At 38.4% G+C, this 27,923-nt stretch overlaps 2 protein-coding genes across 5 annotated transcripts; one reads left to right on the forward strand and one right to left on the reverse strand.

Annotated features, from left to right (window-relative positions):
- On the reverse strand, positions 1-20,245 carry NPY1R (neuropeptide Y receptor Y1). Of its 3 annotated transcripts, none has more exons than XM_027600622.1 (5): positions 20,121-20,245; positions 8,129-8,391; positions 6,834-6,940; positions 1,842-2,689; positions 1-1,730 (listed from the first exon to the last, which is right to left on the reverse strand). In XM_027600622.1, exons 4-5 carry the CDS (start codon positions 2,535-2,537, stop codon positions 1,278-1,280), a joined length of 1,149 nt encoding a protein of 382 aa, XP_027456423.1. In that variant the 5' UTR covers positions 2,538-2,689; positions 6,834-6,940; positions 8,129-8,391; positions 20,121-20,245; the 3' UTR covers positions 1-1,277. The 3 variants fall into 3 exon arrangements, with proteins under 3 accessions (XP_027456423.1, XP_027456424.1, XP_027456425.1); XM_027600623.1 differs by lacking the exon at positions 20,121-20,245 and adding an exon at positions 11,090-11,134; XM_027600624.1 differs by lacking the exon at positions 20,121-20,245 and adding an exon at positions 8,442-8,908 and having other exon boundaries at positions 8,129-8,235.
- On the forward strand, positions 19,405-27,428 carry NPY5R (neuropeptide Y receptor Y5). 2 transcript variants are annotated; one of them, XM_027600620.1, is made up of 2 exons: positions 19,405-19,565; positions 25,807-27,428. In XM_027600620.1, the coding sequence occupies exon 2, from the start codon at positions 25,816-25,818 to the stop codon at positions 27,154-27,156; it is 1,341 nt and encodes a 446-aa protein (XP_027456421.1). In that variant the 5' UTR covers positions 19,405-19,565; positions 25,807-25,815; the 3' UTR covers positions 27,157-27,428. The 2 variants fall into 2 exon arrangements, with proteins under 2 accessions (XP_027456421.1, XP_027456422.1); XM_027600621.1 differs by lacking the exon at positions 19,405-19,565 and adding an exon at positions 19,745-19,831.
- Positions 27,429-27,923: the final 495 nt, after the last annotated feature.

Consider the following 27,923-nt stretch of genomic DNA (forward strand, 5'->3'; position numbering starts at 1 on the left):
GCAAAACCAATTTTAATAAAGAAAATGTCCTTCTAAAATCAAACACATTTAATACTTTCATAATACACCAAAGTTATATCTTGTTCTTTAAAATATCTTTGCTCCAAATGATTCTGAGGCTCAATCACAATTACAGAATACATAAAATTAAGTATATTAACATGACACAACCACTTAGTACTCTATAAAGTACATTATAAGACTCCACAAGGCACACAGTTGATACAAGTTAATATGGGCTATATGAATTGTTCTCAGTTTTCAGGTATTTAGCCCTGCTAGCCAGGGTGCACATTCTTTTAACAGTATACTTTGGTGTCCTTTGAAGAATGGGCATTGAAAAAGTTAAAAATGAGTTACTATGTAGGCACTGATGTATGGAAAATACACTTTGTGTTTTTATATATTATAAGCTGGAAATGCCTTTTGAGTCACAAATAGATTTATGCTAGAAAGCTTGACAAACACTGAACAGTCTGTGAAGAATGGAAAACCGCTGGACCAACAATTCAGATGAATATAATTCAACTATTTGCTGCAATACTGATTTGCTTTTTAAATTAATTGCTCTGAAATCCTTTGTTGTCAGGTACCAAAATAGTTTTGAAGTTAGAGAACTGCTTTCCCACTTAATTCTTGTGGGTGGCCCAATTCCTCATGATATTCACAGCTGAGAAATATGTTTTATGCATTTTCATCTCAAGTGATAATCAGGAGCAAATTAAATCCTGTCTTAAATCTTAAAAGAAAAATGCAAACCACTCCTCAGTGACTTCAGACTGTAGGTCTGCAAGACATAGGCTTAGCTCCACATCTTGAATGCTGCTTTTGCACGCTGTCCCCTCTGTAACAGACTAAAATATGTCTATCATTACATCAGGATTGCCCAACATAACGACCATCTAATCAACCCAGGACGCCTGACCTAATGAGTTTCAGATGTAGTGCTTCTAAAGTCAGTCAGTAGTAATACTCTAAAGAAACTTAATTCCAACAAATTGAATATAAAAGTCTTCATATTATATGCAGAAGTTTACAAAAAGCACTTCAAGGATATCTGGTCAAAACTATTGCCCGGAAGATTCCAAAGCCCATACATTTTGTCCCAGTGTAATTAGACAGCTACAATAAAAGCAGTAAAAAGCAAGACAAGCAAATCTTGGTCTTTCTTAAATGAGTACAACCTCATTCCCTTGGGGGAACAGGTAACAAAAAGATGTTGCCGGTTGTGCTTGTTTTTAGACAGATATCATCTGGAACCATATGCTACAGGAGTTTCAGATTTTTTCATTATCATCATTGTTGATTTTCTTAAATGCGACTGGGCTTGCTTGTTTCAAAGACGTCTTGGAAACATCTGTGTGCATGGTGGACATGGCTATTGTCTCATAGTCATCATCCCGAGACCGGAAATCACAAAAACTAAAGAAGAACTGCAAGTCTCTCTGGAAATTTTTGTTCAGAAATCCGTAAAATATAGGGTTGACACAAGTGGATATCATTGCTGTAAGGTGGCACAGCAGGAATAATAGATTATGGTTACACGTTGCAATGATCTGATGATTCCAATCAAACACAGTGTTAAAGATGGTAAGGGGCAGCCAGCAGACCGCGAACGCCACCACAATGGACAAAAGCATGATGTTGATTCTTTTGGTTTCACTGGACCTGTACTTATTGTCTCTCATCTTGTCCATCATGTTGTTTCTCCTTTTTAAGCGTATGTATATCTACAGAGAGAGAGAAAAAAAAAAAAAAAGTTCAACTAGAACCACTAATTTAATGTGGAAACTGTGGAAAGAAGGTTAAAATGGAAATGGTAGGGGGAAACGTTTTCTTACCTTGAAGTAGCAAATAAATATAAAACAGAGTGGGCCAAAATACTGCAGCATCAAGAGGAGAGTTGTATAAGACAGCCTGTGGGAGTCCGATGGAAATTTATCAAAGCACACGTATTTGTCCTTGAACGCGTCAAGTGTTACATTCTGGAACGGCTCATCGGTCAATACTTGATAGATGAGGAAAGGTAGGGAAGAAACCACAGCAAGGACCCAGATGACCGCAATACCTATGTAAGCGTGTCTGTTACTTGGTCGCCACCCTCGTGGGTTGATTATCAGCTGATGGCGCTCCACAGCAATGAGAACCAGAGAGAAAATGGACACGGTGATTGAAACGCATTGCACAAAAGGATTCAGTTTGCACATCGCCTCGCCAAAAACCCAGTGGTCCATTAATGTGTAGACAAATGTGAAGGGGAGACACATGATGGCAACAAGCAAGTCTGAGAAGGAAAGGTTCACAATCAGGATATTGGTAACATTTCTCATCTCCTTTTGTTTCAAGATGATTATAATCAAGGCCAGGTTTCCAGAGACCCCGAGAATTATTACAGCTCCATAAGCAAGAGCTAATGTAAATATCATGGCCAAGGGCAGATGACAATCATCGCTTTCAAAAGCCAAAAACTGGGAATTCTCTGAAAAATTACAGAAGATTGAATGGTTTTCAACCTGGGAAAATAATGTTGAATTCATTTTGATTGGTTTGGTGATTATAGATTACTCTAGACAAATGGAAAATATGTTTCTTCAAAGCAGATCAAATGTTCAGCTTATTCTTAATTCTCCATATTGCAATCCATTTATCAAAATTACTCTGAATTCTTCATTCTCTGGAACTGAACAATCTGTAAAGAGAAAATGACCAATGGCATTACTAATTTTATTGAGGGCTGTCAAAATGAATTCTGACTCATAGTACTGTTTTAAGTGAAGACCTTGAAATAAATAAACAAAATGTAATCTGTATAAACATCTTTTTAAAGTAGTAGAAACAGTGCAAACATTTTGAAAAAAAAACTCTTCTAATATTTTTAACTGGACTTGCAATTTTGTCTGTAAATTAGTAAGGTGTGCCTAAATCTCATGCCCAAAGTCTTCTATATGTCTTATATAAACCACTGTCAACAGATTCCTAAACACTGTAAAAATATGAATGTGTAACAAAAAATTTAATGCACAGATTAACACATAAGATATGAAACAAAGAAAAACAACAACAATTTCCCTAATTCTTCCTCCTACTAAGGAAATGAACTAATTCATTAAGTTGTACTAATAGCTCCACCATATACTGACCTGCTCTTTAAGGCAGACATTATTTAGCACAAGGATATTCAAAAGAGGATGATCAATACAGTGAAACATCAACAACCTTTGTCATATGAAGGACGGTGGAAGGCACAGAAGACGTTGAATCCAGAAAAGGCCAGGAATGGTATAGATGTCTTCTCATGTTTGAATGGGTAGCATGTGCCATAGGGAACCGGGCTTAGAATATTATATCTAACTATACAAGTTAGAAATAGGACCAGGGGAAGTATAGTACAGTGTATATTACAAACAAAACAAAACAAATTTCACATCGTTATGAGGAACAAAAGTTTAATCAAATGAAATCAACTGCTTGCAAAACTATGGAGTGTTCCATACACAAAAGTTTGCAGCTATTACATGAAAGCGTTTTGGGGAGCTCTTGCATTGTGTAGGAGACTTAAGTGGCTATAACTGAAGTTCCTTCTAACTTTAAGGATTTTATTAATATGTCACAAGCTTTCAAAAGATTTCTAAGGTTTTTATACATGTAAATGTCCTTCCTCCCCACTAGACTGTATACTGATAAAATGCAGGGACCTACATTTTTGAGGTAATTTTGATCTTTCACAGCATTTTGTGATATAAAGACCCTTTTCTTACCAAAAAGAGAAATTAGACAGTGGTATTTTTAGAGATTAAAAGCTCCTTTGAAAAAAATCTGATTTCTTCTAGATTGCTAAATAAATATATGAGATTCAGGGTTTCTTATGTTAATTAACAGGCCATTGTGCCTGTGTTAAGGAAGGGAATTGCATTTATTTCTTTTTTATGGGAGAATAAAGAAAATCATGCAGATTGACTTCTATTTCAAAGGAGATAAGAAATTTAATGAACATTTGCCTTTTGAGCGGCACCTCTAATGAACCTTTCCTTGAGTGTTTTTGCTTTCTAGAATATGAGGGTTTTTTTTTATTATAAAACCACACCTTGGCTTGATAAAACTGAAGAATAAAAATAAAGGTTTCTAACATTCAGTGAGAATGGAAGAATTAAGACTAGGAATGATTTCAAGTGTGAACGTTTTTAGAAGTATGGCTCTCCTTTCCTCTGTGCAACAATCAATACACAATGGCTCGTGGACTCATGCAGCCATCACCCTTTATCTCTCAAGAATGCCAATGGCAGGGGGCGCCTAGGTGGCTCAGTCAATTAAGCATCTGCCTTCGGCTCAGGTCATGATCCCAGAGTCCTGGGATTGAGTCCCGCATCGGGCTCCTTGTTCAGCGGGCAGCCTGCTTCTCCCTCTGCCTGTCACGCACCACCCCCCCCCCCCCCGCCGCTTGTGCTCTCTCTCTCTCTGACAAATAAATAAATAAAATCTTAAAAAAAAAAGAATGCCAAAGGCAGAGAGAATAACCTCTGTCTCTTAGTGTCTGAGAACAAACCTTGAAGAAGTAATAATCTAATATTTCTTTGCAAATTCCTCACTGAAGAATTCAAGAAAATGTGTGCATCATACTTCATATGCATGTGGCTGTCAAGGCATTCAACATGACTTACTAGTTAATTGTGAGTTTCTCTTCACTATTTATTTTTTTTAAAGATTGTATTTATTTATTTGGGAGAGAGAATGAGAGAGAGAGAGACAGAGAGAGAGAGCACATGAGAGGGGAGAGGGTCAGAGGGAGAAGCAGACTCACTGCTGAGCAGGGAGCCCGATGCGGGACTCGATCCCAGGACTCCAGGATCATGACCTGAGCAGAAGGCAATTGCTCAACCAACTGAGCCACCCAGGCGCCCATCTCTTCACTATGTAAAGTCTAACTAGCTTGGTAGGAAAGTGCATCCTCTTTACCCTATGACTTCTCACTAGGCACCACCAGATGAGCAAGTATCCTGGGATAAGACACTATGAGTACATTCTTCAGCCTGACGCTTGAATACCTCTACATTTTGCTTCCCTTCGCCTTTCACTCTTTGCTCCAATGGCCTCATTGTGAATGCTCTGTTCCAGGTGGGCCAGTCTCTCCCCAGCCCACCAAGTGCCCCCCAGCCTGTTTTACTTTCTGCATTCATCTGTCTCTGCCATTGCTCTTGTTGGGTGTTCTGTCACATCACCAATTCAAATGCTACCCGTCTTTCAAAACACCATTCAGTGCACTTGAATCCTTAACTGGCTCCTTCCAATTATGATATAATCTTTTTAAGGTAGGTAGTGTATATACCTCATAGCACCTTGCAAATACTAGATTTAGAACAAAAATGTGTTGACTGACATAGTAGGCGCACGGTTGGAATAGTAGGTTCTAACGCCAATAACTGAATTCTGTCATAGTCCTTTTACATAAGGACTTTTACAAAAGGACTTCTTTTCTCCAGTCCTTTTACATGCAAGATGGATGCCAATTACAAAACTCATTTTATTAGGTCAGGAACATTAGGGGGAAATGTTCCATTTTTGTGTTTAAAAAATGAATTGTTTCTGAAAGAAAATTCATTCATCCAATAAATATTTATTGAACACTCAGTTTGTGTCAGGCATGGTTTTAGGGGAGACAATGGTGACCTTCTCTTTGAGTTTCCAGTCTTGTGAACAAAGAAAACCAAGAAAAAATAAATTGGTAAAAACGAGAGTATGTCAGATGATAGGTATTATACAGAAAAATAAAGCGAAGAAGGGGAGCTCGGGTGGTTGGGAGTTGCACTTTATTACGGGGTGGTGAGGAAGGCCTCTCCTTGCCTGAAAACATGGCATAGGATCTAAGACCTGAAAGTGGTGAGTGAGAAAGCCATGTAGATATGTCAGGGACTGCATCCCATGTGGAAAGAATGAACGTAAAATCCTTCAGGCTGGAGTGTACCTGGTGTACCAAACAGCAATGAGAAGTGCAATAAATAAGAGACAGACTGGTAGAAAATTACTTAGAAAGGGTAAGCAGAAGAGGAATAGATTATGTAAGACCTTATTCTATGGGACAGTTTGACTTTTTCTCTGAGGAAGGTGAGGAATCACTGGAGAGTCTTTGGTAAAGACATGAAGTTAGATGGCTTGTTTTAAATTATTACTTGAGTGGCTGTTTTCAACATTCTTAAGATAGGAAAGAGAAGAAGTAGGGAGATTCATTAAGAGGCTAATACAATAATCCAGATTAGAGATAACAGAGGCATAGACTAAGGTGTCTACAGTGGAAAGGAAGAAAAATAGAAATTTTAAATCCATTGACTTATTTTGACAAAATTCAATCCATGATACAGTGTGTGGACTACAAAGGCAGTTTCTTGCAGAGGGTTTTAGGTGAATACTGAAATTCAGCTCTGATACCTTTGAAATTATATTTGATGGACATACTCTGGTAAGGAATAGTGGTCTTTCCACTAAGTAGGTATTAACTTAGCTATACAGAAAATGTAAACTATTTTTTTAAGTGTTTGCAAAGCCTCCTTTTCTAAGTGCATGTTCGGTAGTCATTCCAGTTTGGTAAAACAGTTCTGCGTTGGATAAAATGTGTATTTTCAGCCTACCTTAGTATAACTTCAAGAAAGAATAGTTGTCAGAAAATAATACTGAGAAAGAATTTACATACATTATCTTTGCAAAAGAAAATAATTTGATACTTACTATCCCAAATAGTTAAAATAAGATATGCAACAACAGACATTGCAAAAATTAAAGGTTGTTAAATCTCAATATAGCTGTCATGAGCAATTAAGAAACAAAATAGAGATACTACATACATCACCAGTTGGAAACTTGGCCCCCTTCCAAAGGGAAATTTCCTTCTCCTTTCCAATGACCTTTCCAATGGCCTTCCACTGCTTGCCGTTCTTAGTGCTGTTACTATCTGAAAATACAAGAAAGAAAAAGTAAAAAGAAATGTCAAAACACACTCCCTCTTTGCCTTCCCCTAGGCTTTTCTGTGCTCCAGCAGTTACCAAAGAATGAAATGGCATGGTTAAACCAAAATTCCTATTGGCTCGCTTACGTGCCCACCTTTTTCATATTGTGTAACTGGGTGAATTGCCCCCAATTTTCCTCATCCCTAATCTTCCCACCACCCCGTCCCCCACACACACCCGTTTGCCACCCATCTATCAAGGAACATCTCTACCCGTGACGATGAGACTGGCAAACAAAACATCCAAACCCAAACCAACCCAAAATAAAAAAGAAGCAGAACCCAAACTCAGTTCTCTGTGGACTAACATCAGTTCTTAAAACATTCGCCTCTCTCCAGTCCACCTGGAGACCAACGGAACACTCTTAAGCTACCTGTACCTCCAGTCCATGCCCAATCTCCTAAACCTGCCAGGTTCCATCATCGCTGTTCTAAAAGGAGCTAAAGATTTCGATGATTGAAACTCGGAAATAAAAGGATAGGGCTTAGGGTGTCTACCAGCCCCAGTGACAGACTGGAAGTGTCAGCACCGAGGGAGAGGGGCTCCATTCCAGCCCAGACGCGGGGAACCCACAAGTGTCCGGGGGACCGTGCCTGCACTCGGGTCCGCGGCCCCCCGGGCAAGCTCGCGCCTCCGCCGGCTCCCCGCGGGACACGTGCGGCGCGAGGGGGACCAAGGTGGATCACCCGCCAAACCACCATTCCCCAGACCATCCCAGAGACCGGTTCCTCTGCGCAAACTACAGTGCGGCCGCCCGGGCAGCCAGCTCCAGAAAAACGCAAAAGATAAGCGAGGTCAGGGGGAAGACGGCCTTATGAGAACCCGAAAGGGGAGAGAGAACTCATATCCCGGTGCAGAAACCCGGCGCGAGCAGGGTGTGCGGATGCCGCCAACTCCTGGTTACTGACGTCGGCCCACACCCATAGGCAGGAGTACCGGAGTTGTCCGATCGTCTGCGGCACCTTGCGACCTGCCTGCACCGGGAGCCCAACTGAGAGGCTGATTGTGCCCCACCTCAGTTTCCCAGAGTCAATTTCGGGCACTCGCACGTTTTTTCTTCCTCTCTCATCCTTCACGCCATCAATGAGAGATTTCTGAAGAAGTCCCTTAAAAGGTGTAAACTTGAAACTTACCCCTCTGTTGGATTCGTCTTTTTCGCCCGTTTATTAAAGCGGGAAGAATGGTAATGGAAGGGAGCAGAAGGGAAGAAAGATCCGTTGGTATCTCTCCTGCTCAAATCCTAAAGATTGATGAAGATAGGAAGAGACGCCCCCTTAAAGCCGAACTCCACCTCATCCCCGGATCACGTGACGGCGCCCCGCGAGTAGCGCCTGATTCTCCCCCGGCAGACACCTCAGCTTGGATATACACTTCGGGGGTGCGTTGCCTAGGAATTCTGGAAAGAAAAGCAATAAAACATATCCACACATTGTTAGACATACATACGTATGGTGCAGAGCAAAGTAAGCACTCATCCCAACACTCCTTGACTCCCGGGAAGGCGAGACAATTTTACGAGGCTTTTACAAAGTCAAAGTCACTGTGTTTTCCTTTGTTTGCAGGTCAGTGCCATCTTGTGGCCGAAGTTATAACCGGCTGAAAAGCTGGAGCGTCAGCCGAACTCAGGAAGAAAGGGATTGTTACTTAGGAGAAAAGGAAATGTGAAATTCACCGCAGCAATGCCACTAATAGGTTTCTCGCTTTCTTTTGTGACGTTTGTATATTTCGCACACCAGTGCCGAAAAGGTTTTTCCCCATTTTAAAAGCGAACAAAGAGAAGACCTTAAAAAATAAAAAGTAGCAAATCTCGGATGAGATAGGCTGGCCCTGTAGTCCTTCTTTCTTTCCACTGAGAAAATGCAGTCAGGTTTGTTCCCGGTGCCTAGCGGCTTTCTTTAGGTAAGCACGATGAACGGAACATTTCCCTGGCGGTCGAAAAGAGTCAATGCCATTTCCTCGGTGCTTAGTCTACTGCTGTACTGAACGTTATGAAGAAAAGAATGGAATGTACCCAAGAGTACATTGACTGTGGCAAAACCATCATGGTGCCTGGATTCTGGATAATTACTGGTACACTGATCTTAGATGTTTTACATAGTTATGTTCCACTTTGAAAAACCAAAGTTGTGTATTTCACAAACACACGCACACAAAAATTATTTACTGGTGAGGATGAATACAACTAAAAGAAAATAAAATAAAGAAAATAAAAAGTGTTCCTAATATACAGGACACCGCCTAAGATGTGCATAAAACTTTTATTACATAACAACTATGATTGCATTCTGTCTTCAAACTAAAAACAAAACAAAATTCCAAGAAAAATGAATGACCTGAACTTCACACTTAAAAAAATGTTTCCTTTTTCTGGCTCTTAGGCAAAATAAACACTACTTAAAGTTCAGTATAAGTCATAGCTGGTTTATTTATATAGTGATGTAAACATCTTTGTTTTTTTTTCCAGGAAAGATTTCTAAAATATTTGTCATTAGACATATTTTTATACAGTTGAAAAGGGATTGTGATCAAGAATTAAAATATCGTGGTCATGTAATAAATGAACTATAATAATAGATGTGAGCATACATTTTACAAAATCCTACTACTGGTTAAACAGAGTAAAATGGCACATATACTTTCTTTTTTAATTCTTTTCTTTTTTTTTAAACCAAGGATGAAAATATAAAGCCTAGCTTAGGAATTTCAGTTTTTTAAAGAGCAATTACTCTTTAGGTTTCTTGTTGTCTTCTGTCTACTCCATTTCCTCAAGTCACGTTCTGAGAAGCAAGTTTACCCCAAGGTTCTGATATCAGATTGGCTATTTTCAGTCTGATGCAAGAATTTCAAATGAAATCATCTAATTTTCTTTGAAGAATACATTTTTATGTAAGCATTTTTGCTATGTCAGCAAATACTTTGGAGTTGAAAATATAATCTGGATTCGTTAGACACTTTCTTTTCTGTATTTCCCAAGAATGCTAATAAAGTCATATCTATAATAATGCTTAAACTACTGTGGCCCATGTATTTTATCATTTTATTAACTGAATTGTTATAAAGTGTCCCCCATAAGGCAAATTTATAAAGCTGCATTCTTGAAATACTAATATCAAATACCAATCTTTGAAAGATCATTGGTCTTAAAGACTTTTCTTTATGTCAAATTTTGTGATACAAAAAGAAGTTTTGAAATGCTCAACAAGAGCAACAAATTGTGTAATTCTCAAGGAATATCATCTATTAAGTACTCTTCCGAAGTGTAAAATATAAATAACATTTTAAAAAGTGTAAAATAAAAAATTTCAGCATAGTATAATAACCAAATGCAACATAAGATCCTCTTATAATGTAATCTTATGGAAGGGATGACATAAAGTAATCTGAGTTCCTCAGAAGACATGTGTTAACTCTGAATTCCTCAAAAAATGTATTAAAGAGAATATATGTGTGAAATAAAGATAACTTCTTTTTCTACTCTTAAATGAATAGCCAGTTGCGTACTTTCTTATTTGGGATTCAAACTAGATAAAACCTCATCTTTGCCAGGGAGAGAGAACTTTTTCCATCTCATGTATTTCCTTCTGAAATTTCATTGCCGTCTGACCTATAAACCATGACTAGAAGAATTAAATTAATGACCTGTTCTCATGTTCTCTTGGGCAAGTCTTTTGTTCTGTCTTTAAACCAAAGAATAGGCTCTACTCATTAAATCTCTGTAGACCTTAGTTTTATCATCTAAAAAATGGTCTGGCCCTTTAAATTGCATGATTCAATGACTGCATAGATGAAAGTGTATCACTATACTTGCTGAGGGAATTTATCCATTGTAACTACTTTATTGGTCTCCTGATGAATTTCTGTGCAAAGGTTAAAGATTCTAAAATGCTATTAGGCCTTGATACAGGAAAGTTGTTATAAATTATGACTCAGAAAAATCTTGATAGGCATTAACACTACATGTGAAAACCAGAAAGTGGATGACATTGTAGGAGAAAATTCCAATGGGGTAAAACTTAATATGAACCACGTTGGTGAGTCAGTTCATGTTCTATGCATTAATTAGGTGCCAGTTTTTCCTTCTTTCTGTAACTTACCTATTGCTTTTCTTTGAATAGATGATGTCACAGAATATAGATTGCAACATTATTTTATGGATCACTGAGGAAGAAAGAAAATGCTTCCAGTAAAGCAATGACACACAATCAATTGCAAATGAATCTCAAAGTTAGTTAAAATATTTTTTAAAATCCTCAACTTTTTTTTTAAAGAATCTACTTTTTTAAAAATTTTTATTCATTTGACAGAGAGAGAGACAGCGAGAGAGGGAACACAAGCAGGGGAGAGTGGGAGAGGGAGAAGCAGTCTTCCCACAGAGCAGGGAGCCCGATGCCGGGCTCGATGTCGGGCTAGATCCCAGGACCCTGGGATCATGACCTGAGCCGAAGGCAGACGCTTAACAACTGAGCCACTCAGGCACCCCTTAAAATCCTCATCTTAGAACGAATGAAATATAGGAGGCAAAGAGTTTTGACTAAATTGATTAGTACAATCAAATGGTCAATACACTTAATTCAATTGCCTTTTTGAGAATTAACTCGCAGAAAGAAGTAACAATTAATTTAGTTAAAATGTTAGTATACAAGTATGTAGGCAAACAATTCAATTACCTTCTTTGTGTAGAGAAGCTAAGTAATATTTATGGATTTGTTCTTTTCTTGATTTGAACCGGGAATGCACTTCAAGAGAGTTCTCATTTTGTTACATAAACTACAAATTCAGAGCATTTGTTTTAAAACTATCAGAATAAGACTCTAGAGGACTAGGGTCTTAAAATTATTTAGTAAATATCCAAACATTCTCCTGCAGATCTTACCTTGTCTGACATGCTTTAGACATTCAACAAAAGTGCAATGTTATTTTACACAAGTGTCACATCGTGCATTTATTACATGGTATAATGAACAGAGCTTTGCCATTGTTATTATTATTGCTTTTGATTATAATTGTTACTATTCCCTTCATATCTCCTTCCAAAGATAATGAGTAGGAATAGCTGGTGAGGAGGGCAAATGTGAATGCTGACTCTGAACCTGCCATCATCTATGACAAATACCTCTGACTGTTCATTTTGTCCCACTTCCACGTCACACCACCCCCATCCCCAGATCTCAGCCTTCATATTAGACCCTTTCACAACACAAAACAACACAACACTGCAGGCAGCCAACATCAGACTTTGCTCCATGATGTAAAGCTATTTCACATCCCTGAGATAGGGCAATTTTTCCCAAAAGAAAAAAAAAAAAAGACTCTTTATGTCCACCTAAACAACATCACAAACTGGTCAAAAGTGGTATAAAGCGTTCCCAGGTATCACTTTGCTTAGGTAAGTATCCCTTCTTCACTCCTTGTCGAAAGTCTAGCTATTGCTTTTCTTTCTCCAGATACATATAAATCTAGAAAGAGGATAAATAGCCAAGGATGGGATGGGGTATAATCGGACTCTGCTGAACCCAGGAAATTGCTTGGCTACCACTCTCTACTAGCATAGCATAAAGGTAAAAATAACTGAACTGGGCAGATTATTCAAAACTTCAGCTGAGGGGCGCCTGGAAGGTTCAATCCATTAAGCGTCTGCCTTCAGCTCAGGTCATGATCCCAGGGTCCTGGGATTGAACACCTCCATCAGGCTCCCTGCTCAGCGGGAGCCTGCTTCTCCCTCTCCCTCTGCCCGCCACTCCCCTGTTTGTGTGTTCTCTCTCTCTCTCTCTCTCTCTGACAATAAATAAAATCTCTTTAAAAAACCCAAAAACCTTAACCGAGCCTTAAATATTACCCAGGAAATTCTTGGGTTTGAGTGACTTCCAGTTTCTCTCCTTTCTATTAGAAAGTACTTCAAATTGTCACCTTTCTCCCCCAGTCTCCTACCTCATACCTTCAGTTTCAGTAGACTCCTCCTTCCTTCTGAATTAAGTAAAAACCATAGGGCATTTACTCCCTCACTTATACATCCCTCATTTCAGCAGTGACTCCTCTGCCCCAGCTGTTTCAGCCCCCAGGCTTTGAGTCAGCCTAGCCCAGAGTTTTCCCCGCTGACACCCCAAACACCATGTGACAGAGACAAGCCACCACCACTGTGCTCTCCCACTCAATCCATGAGTATAAAATCCATGACCGAGTTGTTTTATCCCACTAAATTTGGGAAGTTTGTTACACAATAATATAACCATAACATCCGTTTATTCAACAATTCAGTTTTCTTGGCGCAACACTAAAATGAAAACAAAAATAAAATTGCTCACTCTTGCATTGTAACTCCCTCACCCATGTCATAGCTTCTTCTCTTTCCTGGTAACTTCTCCAGAAACGAACATTTACTGTCTCCTTATTTGCTCCTCAAATATGGCCCACCTGCAACCACCTCTGCCCATAACACAAATGATCAAAGCCAGCGGAAACAATTCAAACATTATATTTATTCTTTATGTCGCGTTTGGCTCTCTTGAGCATCCTATGCTCTCGCAATTTTCTTTTCCTTTGACTTCATGAACTCCACACTCAGGCTTTTCTCGTTCCTTACTGGATATTCCTCAGTTTTCTCTCCCAGGATCTGCTGTCTCCCTCTACTTCTTGGGTGTTTCCCTCCCTAGGATCCTGCTATAAAAACGGGCCCGAGATAGCACCTGTACATTGGCCTAAAATGACCCCCATATTGTTTTCTCCTTTGCACAGCAGGCTAGGACTAGTAGCCCAAAGCCAGACAGCACCAAACTCAAATTCTCACACATCTAATTGCTTTAAGTGTAATCTCAACAAATATACTTTTAACCAGTTAGAGCCCATCCACTCTTCGTACCCTGAGAAACTGCACTCATCATCTGTTAACCACAGATAAAACAAATCCTGTAGCCACAAAAGACACCAAATTCTTGCCGCGCTTCGGAGGTCTCTGAACCAAGTCTCCCACATGCTACTGAGTGCTATCACCTAGGCAAGTGAGCTCACTCTCTATTTTCCCCTTCTCCCCAAGAGCCCCCTGTCCTATCTCCCTTCTGGATGGTAGCCCCATGCTGTTGTCTTTGGAAGATCTCTTGCCTGGAGAACCTTCCCCTGTCATGCAACCCTGTCCAAGACCACCCCCAAAAAGCTGTGTGTTATTGCCTTTTGGGGTCCTATCTTCTCCTTGATTGACGTGAAATCCCCAAATTTACCAGAGATCTCATTCTTAATCTTCTCCTTTTTTTTTTTTTAACCTTAATGCATAGTCATAATCATACCCTCTGTTACCAATTGCATGCCTGGATGCTCACAACCCTACACATCCATCTAAAGGACAGATCTCTCTCAGGCTTCCTTGGCAAATGTGCTTCCCGCTGGTGGACGGCAATCTCAGCCTTGTCATCATCTCTATCCCTCAAACCAGAATCTAAGAACTGTCCCATGTTTGTCTCTCACACTCTCAGATTCAGTTGCTCACCCATTCCCATTGATTTTACCTCCTAAACATCTCTCAAATGTGTTCTTTCACACCATCAAGCTCTACTTATTTCTCTGCTAAATGGTCTTTCTATCTCAGTGGCTTTCACAATGGTCCAGTTATATATCCCTCCCCAGCTTAAATATTCTAGTTGCTCTCCAGACCCTTCAAGTGCAATGTCCTTTTAACCAATATTTTCAGTATCATCCTCTACCACCTCCCACACACTCAGGCAGACCAAACTATTTGTGCTTCTCTGACTGTTACATCCTCACTCACCTTCATGCTATTTCCCCACTTCTTACTTACCCATCCCAGCCATCTCAGGATTTAACTCACCGATTCCTCAAACCTCAATTCCCTTAGCTTCTCAACTACGAAGTCCTCTTTTATTTCTCTCCATCTCCCCAAATGCCCCCATAGGCTAAATGTGCCTTATTCATATTCCTGCAGCACTCTTTAAGTTTTTTTTCCAACATAGAATTTAGTACACTAGATGTGGTTAATTATTTATTTGCACAGAACCATTCTGTGATCTCTGGAAGGCAGTGACTACTTTTTTCACCTCTTTAAACTCACAGCCTAGAATTCTATCTGGTATATCACAAAATACTGAAAAAAGTTCTGTTTAAGGATTGAAGAACAAAGAATAAGGTAGGATAACATAAATTATGAACATCACAAATCAAGCCCATTTGTTCATATGGAACATTTAAAATTGTCTTGGGCATTTTAGTTATGGTGGATTACTGCTCTTTTATACATGCACATAATACATGTATATATATTTTTTATATATGTAAATTCTACATATATATTATACATATATATGCTTACTATATACTTCTCTTGATGATTCATCTCATTTTTAAAATTTTCTTTATGTGTTAATTCTGCTTTCCCTCTTAAGTATAAACTTGAAAAATGAATCCTACTGCTTTTAAAAATGCATATTATGTCCAGTAAAAAAAATGTCTTATAAGTTTTTCTACCTGCTGAATAATATACTTTTGAAAGCTGAATTACCTGTGAGCAAGAGTAAGAATATGATAACAGATACCTTTTCAAAGAGCATATCATTTAACCACATCAACGTTTTATTCTGGGCTTATGCTTTGAACAGTTCTCTAAACATTCTTTTTAAAGACTATTCAAAACAAACCAACATATCAAAAACAAACTATTTCTCTTTCATTTCCACTTAAATATAGTAAAGCTATATTTATACTTATAAGTAGATTTAAAATACTAACCATGAAAACTCAGCTAAAAAATGAAAATTTATTTTTAAAAAGCAATGTTGGGGGGATACCTATCAATATCACCACTTTCTGTTTTGATTTACAAAAGGTAAGAGTATATGGCCCCTATATAAGGATTTACATGATAGAAATATTATGTCTCCAAAGGAATCTATGTTCTCTTCTTTTATATATTTTGTGCTGAGATTTTTAAAATAATATAATTAGATAAAGAATCATTTGTTGATATGTAAGACATCCACAATTTTTTAAAAGACTAAAACAAGTATCATCATGTAGTTAATACAGTTGCAAGAGAATGTGCCAGTAATAATGGGAAGCTATCAACGGTATTTCTTTTTTTCTAATATGGAGAGAAACAATTTCTATGACCATCAAATTTTTCTCAAGATCCAAAAAGTTTCTCTTTCTACACATATATCTATAATGCATGCTTGTTAATGGCATAAAGTCATAGGTAGTCAGAGCTTAAAGGGGGTTCTATATCTACTAGTCTTAAAACATCTCATTTTACAAAGAAAGTGAAAACTACAAAGGTCAAGTGTTTTGTCTAAAGCCATGCCATTAATTTGGAATAAAACCTGAATGAAATCCAGATGTTCTGACAAGTGTCCATTACACAAATACATTTGTGATTATGTATTTTACACACCATATATATGTGTGTACCACACATAACATGTGTATGTATTTTTAACATGGAAAATTTATTTACAAAAAAAGAACTGTACGTTCTGTCTGGAAATCAGTCACTGCTTTATATTTAATGATTTAATCGTTAGGCAATCAAAAAGAAAGATAAAGTATTGCTTAAGTAGCAAAGTGCTTGTCAGAAGAAGGCAATTATATGTCTATCCTGCCCCTTTAGGACCTCAAAATTATCATGGAATTCTCTGGGAAAATGGTTCTATGCACCCAAAACTTTGGGTTAACTTTTTTTTAATTGCTTTTGTTCCTTAAAAAACTGCATGTATTTCACAATTATGTTAGTTCCTTGTTTTAAGTCCTAAATATTGATTATATGACAAACTTACAATTTCAAAGAAATCCATGCAGCAATGCACATCATAAAAATATTTTGATAATACGTGGAAATGGCCCTTTCCACTTCTTTTAAGAATTAAGGATTTTTTTTATTTTTTTATTTTTTTAAAGATTTTATTTATTTGAGAGAGAGAATGAGAGAGAGAGCATGAGAGGGGGTAGGGTCAGAGGGAGAAGCAGACCCCCTGCCGAGCAGGGAGCCAGATGCGGGACTCCATCCCGGGACTCCAGGATCGTGACCTGAGCCTAAGGCAGTCGCTTAACCAACTGAGCCACCCAGGCGCCCAAGAATTAAGGATTTAAATTTACCATGATAGAAGCAGTAGATAAAGAAATGTTTACTCTTAATGAATATAACAAAATCCTTACCAAAAAATGCATCAAATAATACTATATTTTCTACTTTATTTACCACGGCTATTCCTATAACTAATATATCAACATCACATATCATTTGAGATTACGTCAATGCACTTTAGTAACTGTCCTTCACAAATGGTAGCTGTTATTAAAATGCAGCAATAACTTTGGCAAAAACAACAGACATGTTTCTCAGAGAAACGTTACCCCAGGCATTGTTTGGAGAGTGTTTTATTATTCAATAATTTGTCTTAGGAGTCCCAAGTGATTTTGACTTTCACCTTTATAGAAATGCTTTCTTTCATAACTGATGAAGAACCATGAGAACTGGAAAATAGCCAGTTTAATTTTGTACCACACATAAAATCCAGCTTAATTTCCCAAATGAGCATTTTATAAATAGTGAGTAGGAAAAAATACATAGAGCAGAGATGGACATTACTATTTGTGTTCCCAGAGGTAGTACTCCACCTGCTTGAATTTACTCCATAAAATAGGAAAATTACTCATTATGTTCTCCAAAGAGTGATGATGATTAGTCTTGAATCCCTCCTGGGAAATTTGAAGATAAAAGCACACTGATCTTCATATCTTCCTCTTTATGTAGCATATTGTTGGAATTTTCAAGTTGACCAAATCTTCAAAAGAAGCATTTTTTTTAATAATTTGTTTACTCCATGTATATTGAATGTGTATTTAAAAAAGGCTTTTTGAGGCTTGCATGTTTGTGTGTGCAGTGGGAAGGGAATGATGGGTTAATCGAAATCTTCATCTCAACGACATGTTGACCTTTTATTTTTAATACTCTAATAATAACAATTACTTAAAGCTAAGGGTCGATATCATCAAAAGAAAAAACAAATTTGTGAAATAAAATCCATCTTGTATTTTTAACATACAAAAGCTTGTAGCATAGATTAGTATTTAGAAGATAGTCACAATGGGGTTCATTCGGAAGTTGTTTTAATGACTAAGCGTATTTGAAGTAGGTATGTGCAAGGGATGTGAGAAGAGAAATTAATTGGCATATGTGTAGTGGATTGACCATGTTGATGTTGGAGTTAAGAAAGTCTAAGAACCAAACTTTGTTTTCTCACAGGTCACCCCTTCCCGACATACTATCCCTCAGCTCACCAACTGCAGGATCCAATGGGCCTGCTCAGACTGGCTATTCTGTCAAGCATTTGGGTGAGAATGTACTAGTATTCCAGAAATAAACAGAGAAGAATGAAATAGGAACTGGATTTACTTGACGTATTTAAGAACTCTTGGATGACTTTCTAGCCGATACAATGACAGTCTATACAGATTCCCTGAGTATCGAATATTAAAATTCAGCAGAGGAGAGACAGAAGAATTTTTGTCCACTTCTGGGGTAACAGTAGGGTTTGCCACCCCCTGAAACTAGATTTACAAGTTGCATTGTTACCAAGGGATACAGTCCTCTCCATTTTAGAGTGCCTGTCCCATTGGATTACACTCATCATCAAATACTTGATGCTATAATTGTCAAATGATCATTTTCAGTTTGAAATATACAACAAATACAATCTTTTGCCTGCAAGGCCATGGTCAAGACATGTGGACCTTTCTCCAATCTCTCCAGTGTCTCTCTGTCTCTCTCTCTCTCCCCACTCCCGGCCTCCTACACACACACACACACACACACACACACACACAGATATACACAGATACACACAGAGCACACAGAAGCCTAAGATACCTGCCAACTAATGACTAGCAAAAATAAGGCAAACCTACAGTACAGATTTGGAAACACTGGGGATGGAAATCACGTTGAGGAGAAACAGAGGGCCAAATTTTGAGGTGTTTTTTGGTTGTCTTTTTTTTTTAAACCTATGACAACTCTTTTTACCCCCCCCTCCCGGCTCCTTTATGTTACCCAACAGTCCTGGGAAACGTGGATTCCATTTCAGCCTCACTCCTCAGCTCCACGTTGCTTGCCCACGCCCACAACTACTTCTCCTCAGCAATGGGAATAAATCCTTTTTCCTATTCTTCGCGGTGTATCAAATCTCTGACCCTTTTGTGTCCCCCGCCCCTTCAGATTAACCTCCCTGCCTAGACTTCTCCCTTCCTCATTCCAAAAAGGTGCAAAAAGAGCAGCGTTCTGTTTTGTTTTTTGGTGGGTTTTTTTTTTTTTTTTTTTTTTTTTTCCCCGAACAAAGAGAAAACCTGGGCCTTGAAGCTTTTTCTCATGGAGCCTAAGATCTTAGAGGTACCCCTGCACTCACTCCCACATCAGCTCAAGACTCCTCCGAGTTCGCTTCACCAGGCTGGGGACAGAACCGGCAAAAATCTTCCTGCTCCGCAAGTTAACTTAGCCTCGGCCGGGAACCAGAGGCCAGAGTGACGGGGTGCCATCTCGAGGGCCTGCAGCTTCTTTCTGGGGCCCCAGACAGCAAGGTAGGGGCTGGGATGGCCCGAACCCGGGCTTGGGGAGAGGCTGTCGCGGAGCAGGCGCCCTAGAGCAGGGTCTCCGGGGTCCCGGGGGTAGTCACGTGTTCCGAGGCGCCTCTAAAACCCCCGCTGCTCCCCGCTCCTTCCTCCCTACCCCCACCTCTTCCCCACCGCCACCTCCAGGTCCTCCCCCTGCAGTCGCCGCCACCCGGGCGCAGAAGCGACCGCGTTCCCGGGAGCCGAGGCACCAGCACCGGCCCGGGCGCCCCGAGGTACCGGGTTCAGCCTCTCCCCGCCGCTCCCTTCCGTGCGGGGGTGGGCCAGCAGGGAGGGGCGGAGGCGGTTCCCGGCTCGGGCAGAGAGTCCGCCCGGGCCCGGGGAGCCGCACCCCTGTCCCCAGTCCCGGGTGTAGTCGGGGCTCCCGAGAGGGCGAATGGGGAAGCCAAAGGCAGAGCGGCTGGAAAAGTGGGGGTTTGGGGTGTAGAACAGGCAACTGTCAGGCGTGAAGGGAAAGCGGGGTAGGGACCAAGCGGAATTCTTTCGTGCGGGGCAAGTACTCACCCGGGGTGGGGCAGGCGCTGGCCGAATTCAGGAGTGTCCGGAATCCGAGCTGGAGCTGGATCGGGAGCAAGCGGGAATGGGGGTCTACGGGGACCTAGCGCTTCCCTTGGGGGCGAGCCCCGGGAGCAGCCCGGCTGGCATCCGAGGCGGGGGAACTGCAGCCCACGGGGTGCTCAGCCAGTGCACAGCCGTAGCCGGGCTCTGGCGCGGTCCCGGGGCGCGGTCTACCGGGCGCCACTCGGTCGGTCCACCTGGCGCGCAGTCCCGCAGCTGGCCGCAGACCCGGAGGCAGCTGCGCGCCTGGATTTGCACTCCTGTTTCCAAGGTGGCCTCATAGGACAAATGCGAACAGTACCATATCCATACACCTTGAATTCCAGAAACAAGGAATTTTTTATCCCCAAGTTCACAGACCTTTAGTTTCTCTTTTAAAGGCAATGAACCATCGTGTTGGATCAAAGTCGAAAGACTTTGCCAGAGACCATGGTATAGCCTGAGGTTCTCAGCAGAATTTTGAGCCGGAATGCAATTTTACATTTCAGATTTCTCAAGGGAAAAGAAACTCTGCTGTTAGAATTAAGAGAGGGTGGCGCGTGCCTGCGTGTTTGTCAGCTGAGCAAAGCTGTATTTATCTTTCCAACTCAAATTTTGCCAGATTCTAGCTTTAAAAATAAATCATGGGAATATTTGAGAACATGGAATCTCCCCATTGTTCCAGGATCATAGCAAAATAGGCAATAGTTGATATTTATCATCGCTAGAGAGAAAAAAAATCATGTATTTTATCCTTTTGTGTGTGATTGGCATCCTCTGTGAAAAGATGTGCATTTTCATAAGACAGGAAATTATCCTAACAAAGGAACCTTATTTAAATATATCAGCTGTCTTTCAGTATCCTTTGAGTTCCCTGAAGTTCCTCCTATTATTCTTTTTAAGAACTATCTACTTAACATACCTAAGGTCTATTGGGAAGATCTCATTTGTCTTGGTGTCAGCTATAGATCAATTTTTATAAGAAAATTACAATATCAGAAATTTACAGAAAGTCTACAAAGACATTGCTTTTTAAAAGTCACCACAGTTTGACAAAGGCCTTTATTTTTTTCACTTTTTACTCTGAGGATTAAAGTTTGATGTTGCAGCCTGGGAATTCTGATGGTGGGAGCTAAAACTAGATACAGAAGAAGAAAATGTGGTTAGGTAAACACCACAAAGGTTTCACACAGTCAGTACAAAATTTCTCCTAAAATAATATTTCATTTTTAAAACATTCTCTCTGGTTATATTTCACAATTTCTCTAGCACTCTGAGATGAAGAAAAGTACACATATTATATTACTCTCACTATGTATAAAGTATTTGTTTCATAAAATTGTACAGTATTCATTATAACACTTGTCGAAAAGCAGGTAATTATTAAACAGATCTACATTTCATTATAGGTTTGCTTATTGTGCTTTTCAGGGAAGTAAAGGGGTAAATTTAAGGAAAATCCTTTGTGCTTTTTTTTCTTTCATTTTAAAGTAGTTTCTTTACCTTTGATTTTCAATTAAAAAAAAAAACAAGACAAATCTTATTGGACAAACATTTCCTACTGTTTGAAATATCCCCTGGCTACTGTCAGAGAGGAAGAAATTTTTCGTTGTCCAAAGTTCCTCTAGTCGGACTAAGAATTAAATTTCCATGAGACCGATTAACAGAAGAAAATCAAATTTAGTTTCCTACCTACAGGGAATCTACACAGACATGGAAATTCCAAAGACAGGCAAAATGAGGTATATATCTCATCCTGAGCTAAGGAGAGTGGTAAGGGAGGAAAGCCACTAGCAGGAAGGTGAGAGATGTTTGGAAAATGAAGGTTGCCCTGTTGTGCAGGTAAGTTTCTTAGGCAAAAAGGAATTTCTACAAATAGCTCTTTTCCTGGTACAGGTCCTCTATCTAAATTTTTTTTAGGCAGTTGGTGGGGAGGTCAAAGTTTCTACCTGAGTCTTTTGGGTCTGGATTATTTTCAGTTCAAAATAATCTACCTGCCATTGCATGGCCCGTCTTGGGTATCCTGCCTTTGGCCCCACACTACAAGATGGCACGTTAAAGAAACAGCTTAGCATTTCCTTCCTTTCCCCTGGCCCCATTTGCAATATCTCCAGTTGTAAGAAGTCACTGGAGTAAGGATTCACAAAATGCTCATTTAGTGCAGAGCATGATATTAGATGTTAGGTGTAGGTTTGTGTGTAGATGGGATGGATTGGCCTGGGGCTAGAGGGAGAGCAGCACAAGGTTGACTACAGTCAGACCAAAATAAAAGGAATAAATGAATGTTAAATGAGTGAATGAGTGTTAGGAGAGGGGAAAAAACATAAGAAAAAATGATAATTTATCAATCTATCAGTAGTTACAAATAAGCTTCCATGATATTCAGCAACAGTGTAAGTGTTCATGCTGTTGTGAGAAAAATCCATCACTGGCTATCAGGAGAATGTCATTCATTCATCCATTCATTCATCCATGCATTCATTCGTCATCCATTTAGGGTCTTTTCTCTCTCAGGCACTTGCAGTCTGTAATTACTCATTGTGTAACCTTGAATTAACTCCTCAGAATATTACTCACATAATATCTTGTGTTTGTTATCTTTATGCCAGAGCCTAGCAGTGCACCTCACACATTAATTGTTCAATAAATGCTAGTTGAATGAGTAAAGGAAAGACCAACTAATCTTTCTTAGTTATTCATTAATAAAAGAAGCCTCCCCCTTTAAAATATATATATAAGTAGTGTTTTTTATGGAGGGAAAGAAGTGTTGCCCTCAATTTTTCCTGTGTCCAGTGAATACTCAGGATGGCATTTCCTTCATTTGCTTACTAACAAGGCAGTGGTTTTTATAATTTAATGAATTCAGTATTTTCTGTGCATGTATCACCATAAAAAATTTTTAGTGACACACTGCAATCTGATGTACTTCTTTTACATTTAAATAAAAACAAATGTAAATATTTTTTTGCTATTTCAGTTTCACGTTGCTTTATTACTGAAGGCATCTCATTTAAAATTTTAAAGTGCTAAACAATCCCCATTGTCTATGGATGTATCTCCTCATTACATTTTTGGGCTGTTTGAAAACCTAATTTCAGTGGTTCCAATATATGTGTATGTAAACAGACATAAACATATAGTCATGCACTATCCTGAACTTTCTTACATTCCCCAGATGATTCATTTCTGTTTTTTTAAAGTGGGAAAAATTAAACTAACTTTTAAAATGATGAGTAACAAGTGATTACTTAGCAACCACTATGTACAACATAACTCTATTAAGCACCATTTCCATCATAAAAAGAATTAAGACATTTTCCTTTATGTCCATTAGTGTCTAATTGAGAAGACTAACCACTACATTGGAGTAAGTCTGAATTTTAGATTCAACCACATTGTTCCTACTACCACAAATTGTACTGCATTTCCTCTTCCTTCAAAAAATTTTGGACAGTAATATTTTACTTTAAAGGAGTGTCATCTTTTAGTTACACGTCCCAGGAAAACACAAAGCCCCTTGTAGAATCAACTACCCAATTTCTCTTTTGTCCTTCCTTTCCTTGGTCATAGAAAAGGTAGTCAATAGCCACTGACCTACAGCAAAAAACGATTGTCTCAAGAAAGTGAGTCAGAAGAAGAACAACTAAGCAGGATCACAGTAACAAATAACCTGTACACATGATAAATATAAATAGGATTTAAACGAGGTAGATGGAACCAGGGGAGTTATCAGAACACAGGAGATTAGGCAGAAAGTCAAAGCTACTTTGATTAGAAGCTCACTAATCTATACAGAGTAGTTACTGGGAGGCCATTAACTAACTGGTAATACAATGAATAAGATGATTCGGTAGGTCATGTGAGTGACTCTTGTACCAGTTACCCCTTTTAACTTGGGGCAATATCAATATAAATTGTTGGCTAGTGTCTAAGAATGAATAAGACCCTGAGCTCTTGAATTAATTTATCTTTAAAGGGATGTTATCAGCTTCTGGAAAGTAATTTAATCAACATAGAATCAGTTGTAGAAGTTGTGAAAAACTTAAACTTTCAAATTTTCTCATAGAACAACGATGACTGTATCATCCTATTTGAAACCTGCTGTATGTAAACCTGAAGTTAAAGTTATTGATAATGAATGTATGTACACAATAGGATTTTCTATTTGGAAATATTTTGAATCAGGACCTAAAAGTCCCTTATAAATTAAAGATAATAGTATTCACTATCAATTAGATATGTATCTATTCTTATAGTTTTAAATATGGTTATCCAGCTATAGATCTAGAAATATGTACATGAACTGATATGTAGTAAAAATTCCTTTTAAAGTTGCATTATATAAGGATCTCTATAACAACATCTGTATTCATCAGAATTAATTAACTATTTCTATCCTAAGTATTCTACAGGAAACTCTTGTTAAAAAAAAAATAGTGCTTACTTTTTTATAATTCTGCCAAATCTCCAAAATGTAGCAGTAAATAAGAAATACCATTGTGCTCTTAATAATATTACACTGTTAATTTTGCTTGAAGTGGAAAAAACTTATAGGTATGATATTAGTATTACTTCTAAATTTAAGATGTAAGTTTTCCTCAGACGATATGAATTTATTCAATCTTTTTAAAGCTGAAAGTTATTTTCAATTTTTAAATTAAAAAATAAACAAGTAAATTTTGTTTTTAAAAACACTGGCAGACTGCTGGTCAGTGGCTATCCTAATTCATAATAGTCTGGCACATCTCAAAAGACTAAGAATTGATCATGGAATGACTTCGCCATCTAGTATTGTGCACACATAGTCAACAGTAAGCTTGATAAACAGTAAGTGCCTAGTATATAGACCTAAGTCCTGGGATAGTGTTTCTACACTTGAGAAGCTTACATCTGAACACGCATGAACTTGATAATATTCAGGATACTAGACATTTGTTTGAATTTTTCATTTTTCCATAAATATTTATTTAGCACCTACAATGGTGAAGTTACTAGGCCATGTATTGTGGTGGATACCATGATGAATAAAGGACAGTTTTCTGCTTTTCCATTGCTTGTAAAAAGATAAGGTAGGCTGCTATGTATTTTAATAGCATTGCAAAGCAAATTGTGACATACAGTGTCAGACAGCTATAAACAGAGCAATATGGGAGTTCCAAAGAGGAGATCACATCCAATTGAGTAGGCTAAGGAATACCTCAGGATAGGTGAATTTTAAGTTTGACCTTGATTGAAGTTGGAAATGAATGAATGTTTAAGATAAGATTATGTGACCACACCATGAATAAGCACCTTGACTAGACAATTAATAATAATGAGCTATTTTAAATTAGATATCTTGAAGTTCTTATATACATTTGCCTTTTCCTTCCCTTTCATTATATCTACATAAATCTAAAAAACAAGGTATGCTATTTTAACACAAATTAACATACCATAGAAATGATGATAGACTTAGACTTACCGTACTTGTTATTGGCTGATATTTGCTCAGCACTTGGACCAATTAAAGACCTCATGAAACTTTGTTTAGGAGATTAATAAGACATGGGAACAAATTTTAAAATTTAGTTTCCCTCTCAGTGGATTAATTTATCGTAGTCACGCAATTTTTTTAAAAAGTTGGTAACTGATGTCTTTTTATTCCGAGCAGAGCTATAAAATGGATTTAGAACTTCAGGAGTTTTATAACAAGACCCTTGCCACCGAGAACAATACTGCTGCCACTCGGAATTCTGATTTCCCGGTCTGGGATGACTATAAGAGCAGTGTGGATGACTTACAGTATTTTCTGATTGGACTTTATACATTTATAAGTCTTCTTGGTTTTATGGGCAATCTACTTATTTTAACGGCTCTCACGAGAAAACGTAATCAGAAGACTATGGTCAACTTCCTCATAGGAAATTTGGCCTTCTCTGATATTTTAGTTGTGCTGTTTTGCTCCCCTTTCACACTGACCTCTGTCCTGCTGGATCAGTGGATGTTTGGCAAAGTCATGTGTCATATTATGCCTTTTCTTCAATGTGTGTCCGTTCTGGTTTCAACTTTAATTCTAATATCAATTGCCATCGTCAGGTATCATATGATAAAACATCCTATATCTAATAATTTAACAGCAAACCATGGCTACTTCCTGATCGCTACCGTCTGGACACTAGGTTTTGCGATTTGCTCTCCCCTTCCTGTGTTTCACAGTCTGGTGGAACTTCAGGAAACGTTTGGCTCAGCATTGCTGAGCAGCAGGTATTTATGTGTTGAGTCGTGGCCATCTGATTCGTACAGAATTGCTTTTACTATCTCTTTATTGTTAGTTCAGTATATTCTGCCCTTGGTGTGTCTCACTGTAAGTCATACCAGTGTCTGCAGGAGTATAAGCTGTGGGTTGTCCAACAAAGAAAACAAACTAGAAGAAAATGAGATGATCAACTTAACTCTTCATCCATTCAAAAAGAGTGGGCCTCAGGTGAAACTGTCCAGCAGCCATAAGTGGGGCTATTCATTCATCAGAAAACACAGAAGAAGATACAGCAAGAAGACAGCAAGTGTGTTACCTGCTCCAGCAAGACCGCCTCAAGAGAACCTTTCAAGAATGCTTCCAGAAAACCTGGGTTCCGTAAAAAGTCAGCTCTCATCATCCAGTAAGTTCATACCAAGGGTCCCCACCTGCTTTGAGATGAAACCTGAAGAAAACTCAGATGTTCATGAAATGAGAGTAAACCGTTCTATCATGAGAATCAAGAAGAGATCCCGAAGTGTTTTCTATAGACTGACCATATTGATATTAGTGTTTGCCGTTAGCTGGATGCCCCTACACCTTTTCCATGTGGTAACTGATTTTAATGATAACCTTATTTCAAACAGGCATTTCAAGTTGGTGTATTGCATTTGTCATTTGTTAGGCATGCTGTCCTGTTGCCTTAATCCTATTCTGTATGGTTTTCTTAATAATGGGATCAAAGCTGATTTAATTTCCCTTATACAGTGTCTTCATATGTCATAATTCTGAATGTTTACCAAGGACAAAACAAATGTTGGGATCGTCTAAAACATATTAACAACTCCGTATGTACAAAAACAAATTTTAGTAACATGAAATTTAATTTATGTATCAGAGTTCTGGATTTGAATGTCAGTTCATAATATGTGGAAGAAAACTTAAATGTGTTATATATAATATGATGAATTCATTTAGTTGTATAAAGTCAGTGTCAATGCAATCTATAATTTCACTTTAAGGAGTAGTTATATTAACTTTCACTTCATCTTGTCTTGTAAACAAACAAATTGCAATTTTTGTTTAAAATAAAAGTTGTATCTAATCAACTCAGTATTTTTTGTTCAAAATTATAACAAACAAAAATATTTTTCCTGAGGATCATCTAATTTCAAACATGAGGAATATATATTACCTATTTATCTTTATTTCTACTTCACAGGCTTCTTAATATTTAGTTTGTGAAAATACAGAAAACATTTAGTATGCTCAGCAAATCATAACAAATGTTAGATGTACACCCACATCATGATTATAATTGTAAGCATTGGGTACAGTTTTGGCAGGAAAACACTGATTTCCTATTATTGATAATTGGTCAAATTGTTCATTTGCCCCACTGTCTAGTAACACACAATTAATTTACCAAATAAAAGTAGATTTTAAATCTTTTCTAGTCTTATACCACATTAACGCTATCAAAGAAAGATTGTTTTCATATATATCTTTTATAATCTAAAATGTGAAGTATAAATGATATCTGTATTTCCAAA

This window comes from Zalophus californianus, chromosome 2 (genome assembly GCF_009762305.2).
Source record: "Zalophus californianus isolate mZalCal1 chromosome 2, mZalCal1.pri.v2, whole genome shotgun sequence".
Taxonomy (NCBI): domain Eukaryota; kingdom Metazoa; phylum Chordata; class Mammalia; order Carnivora; family Otariidae; genus Zalophus; species Zalophus californianus.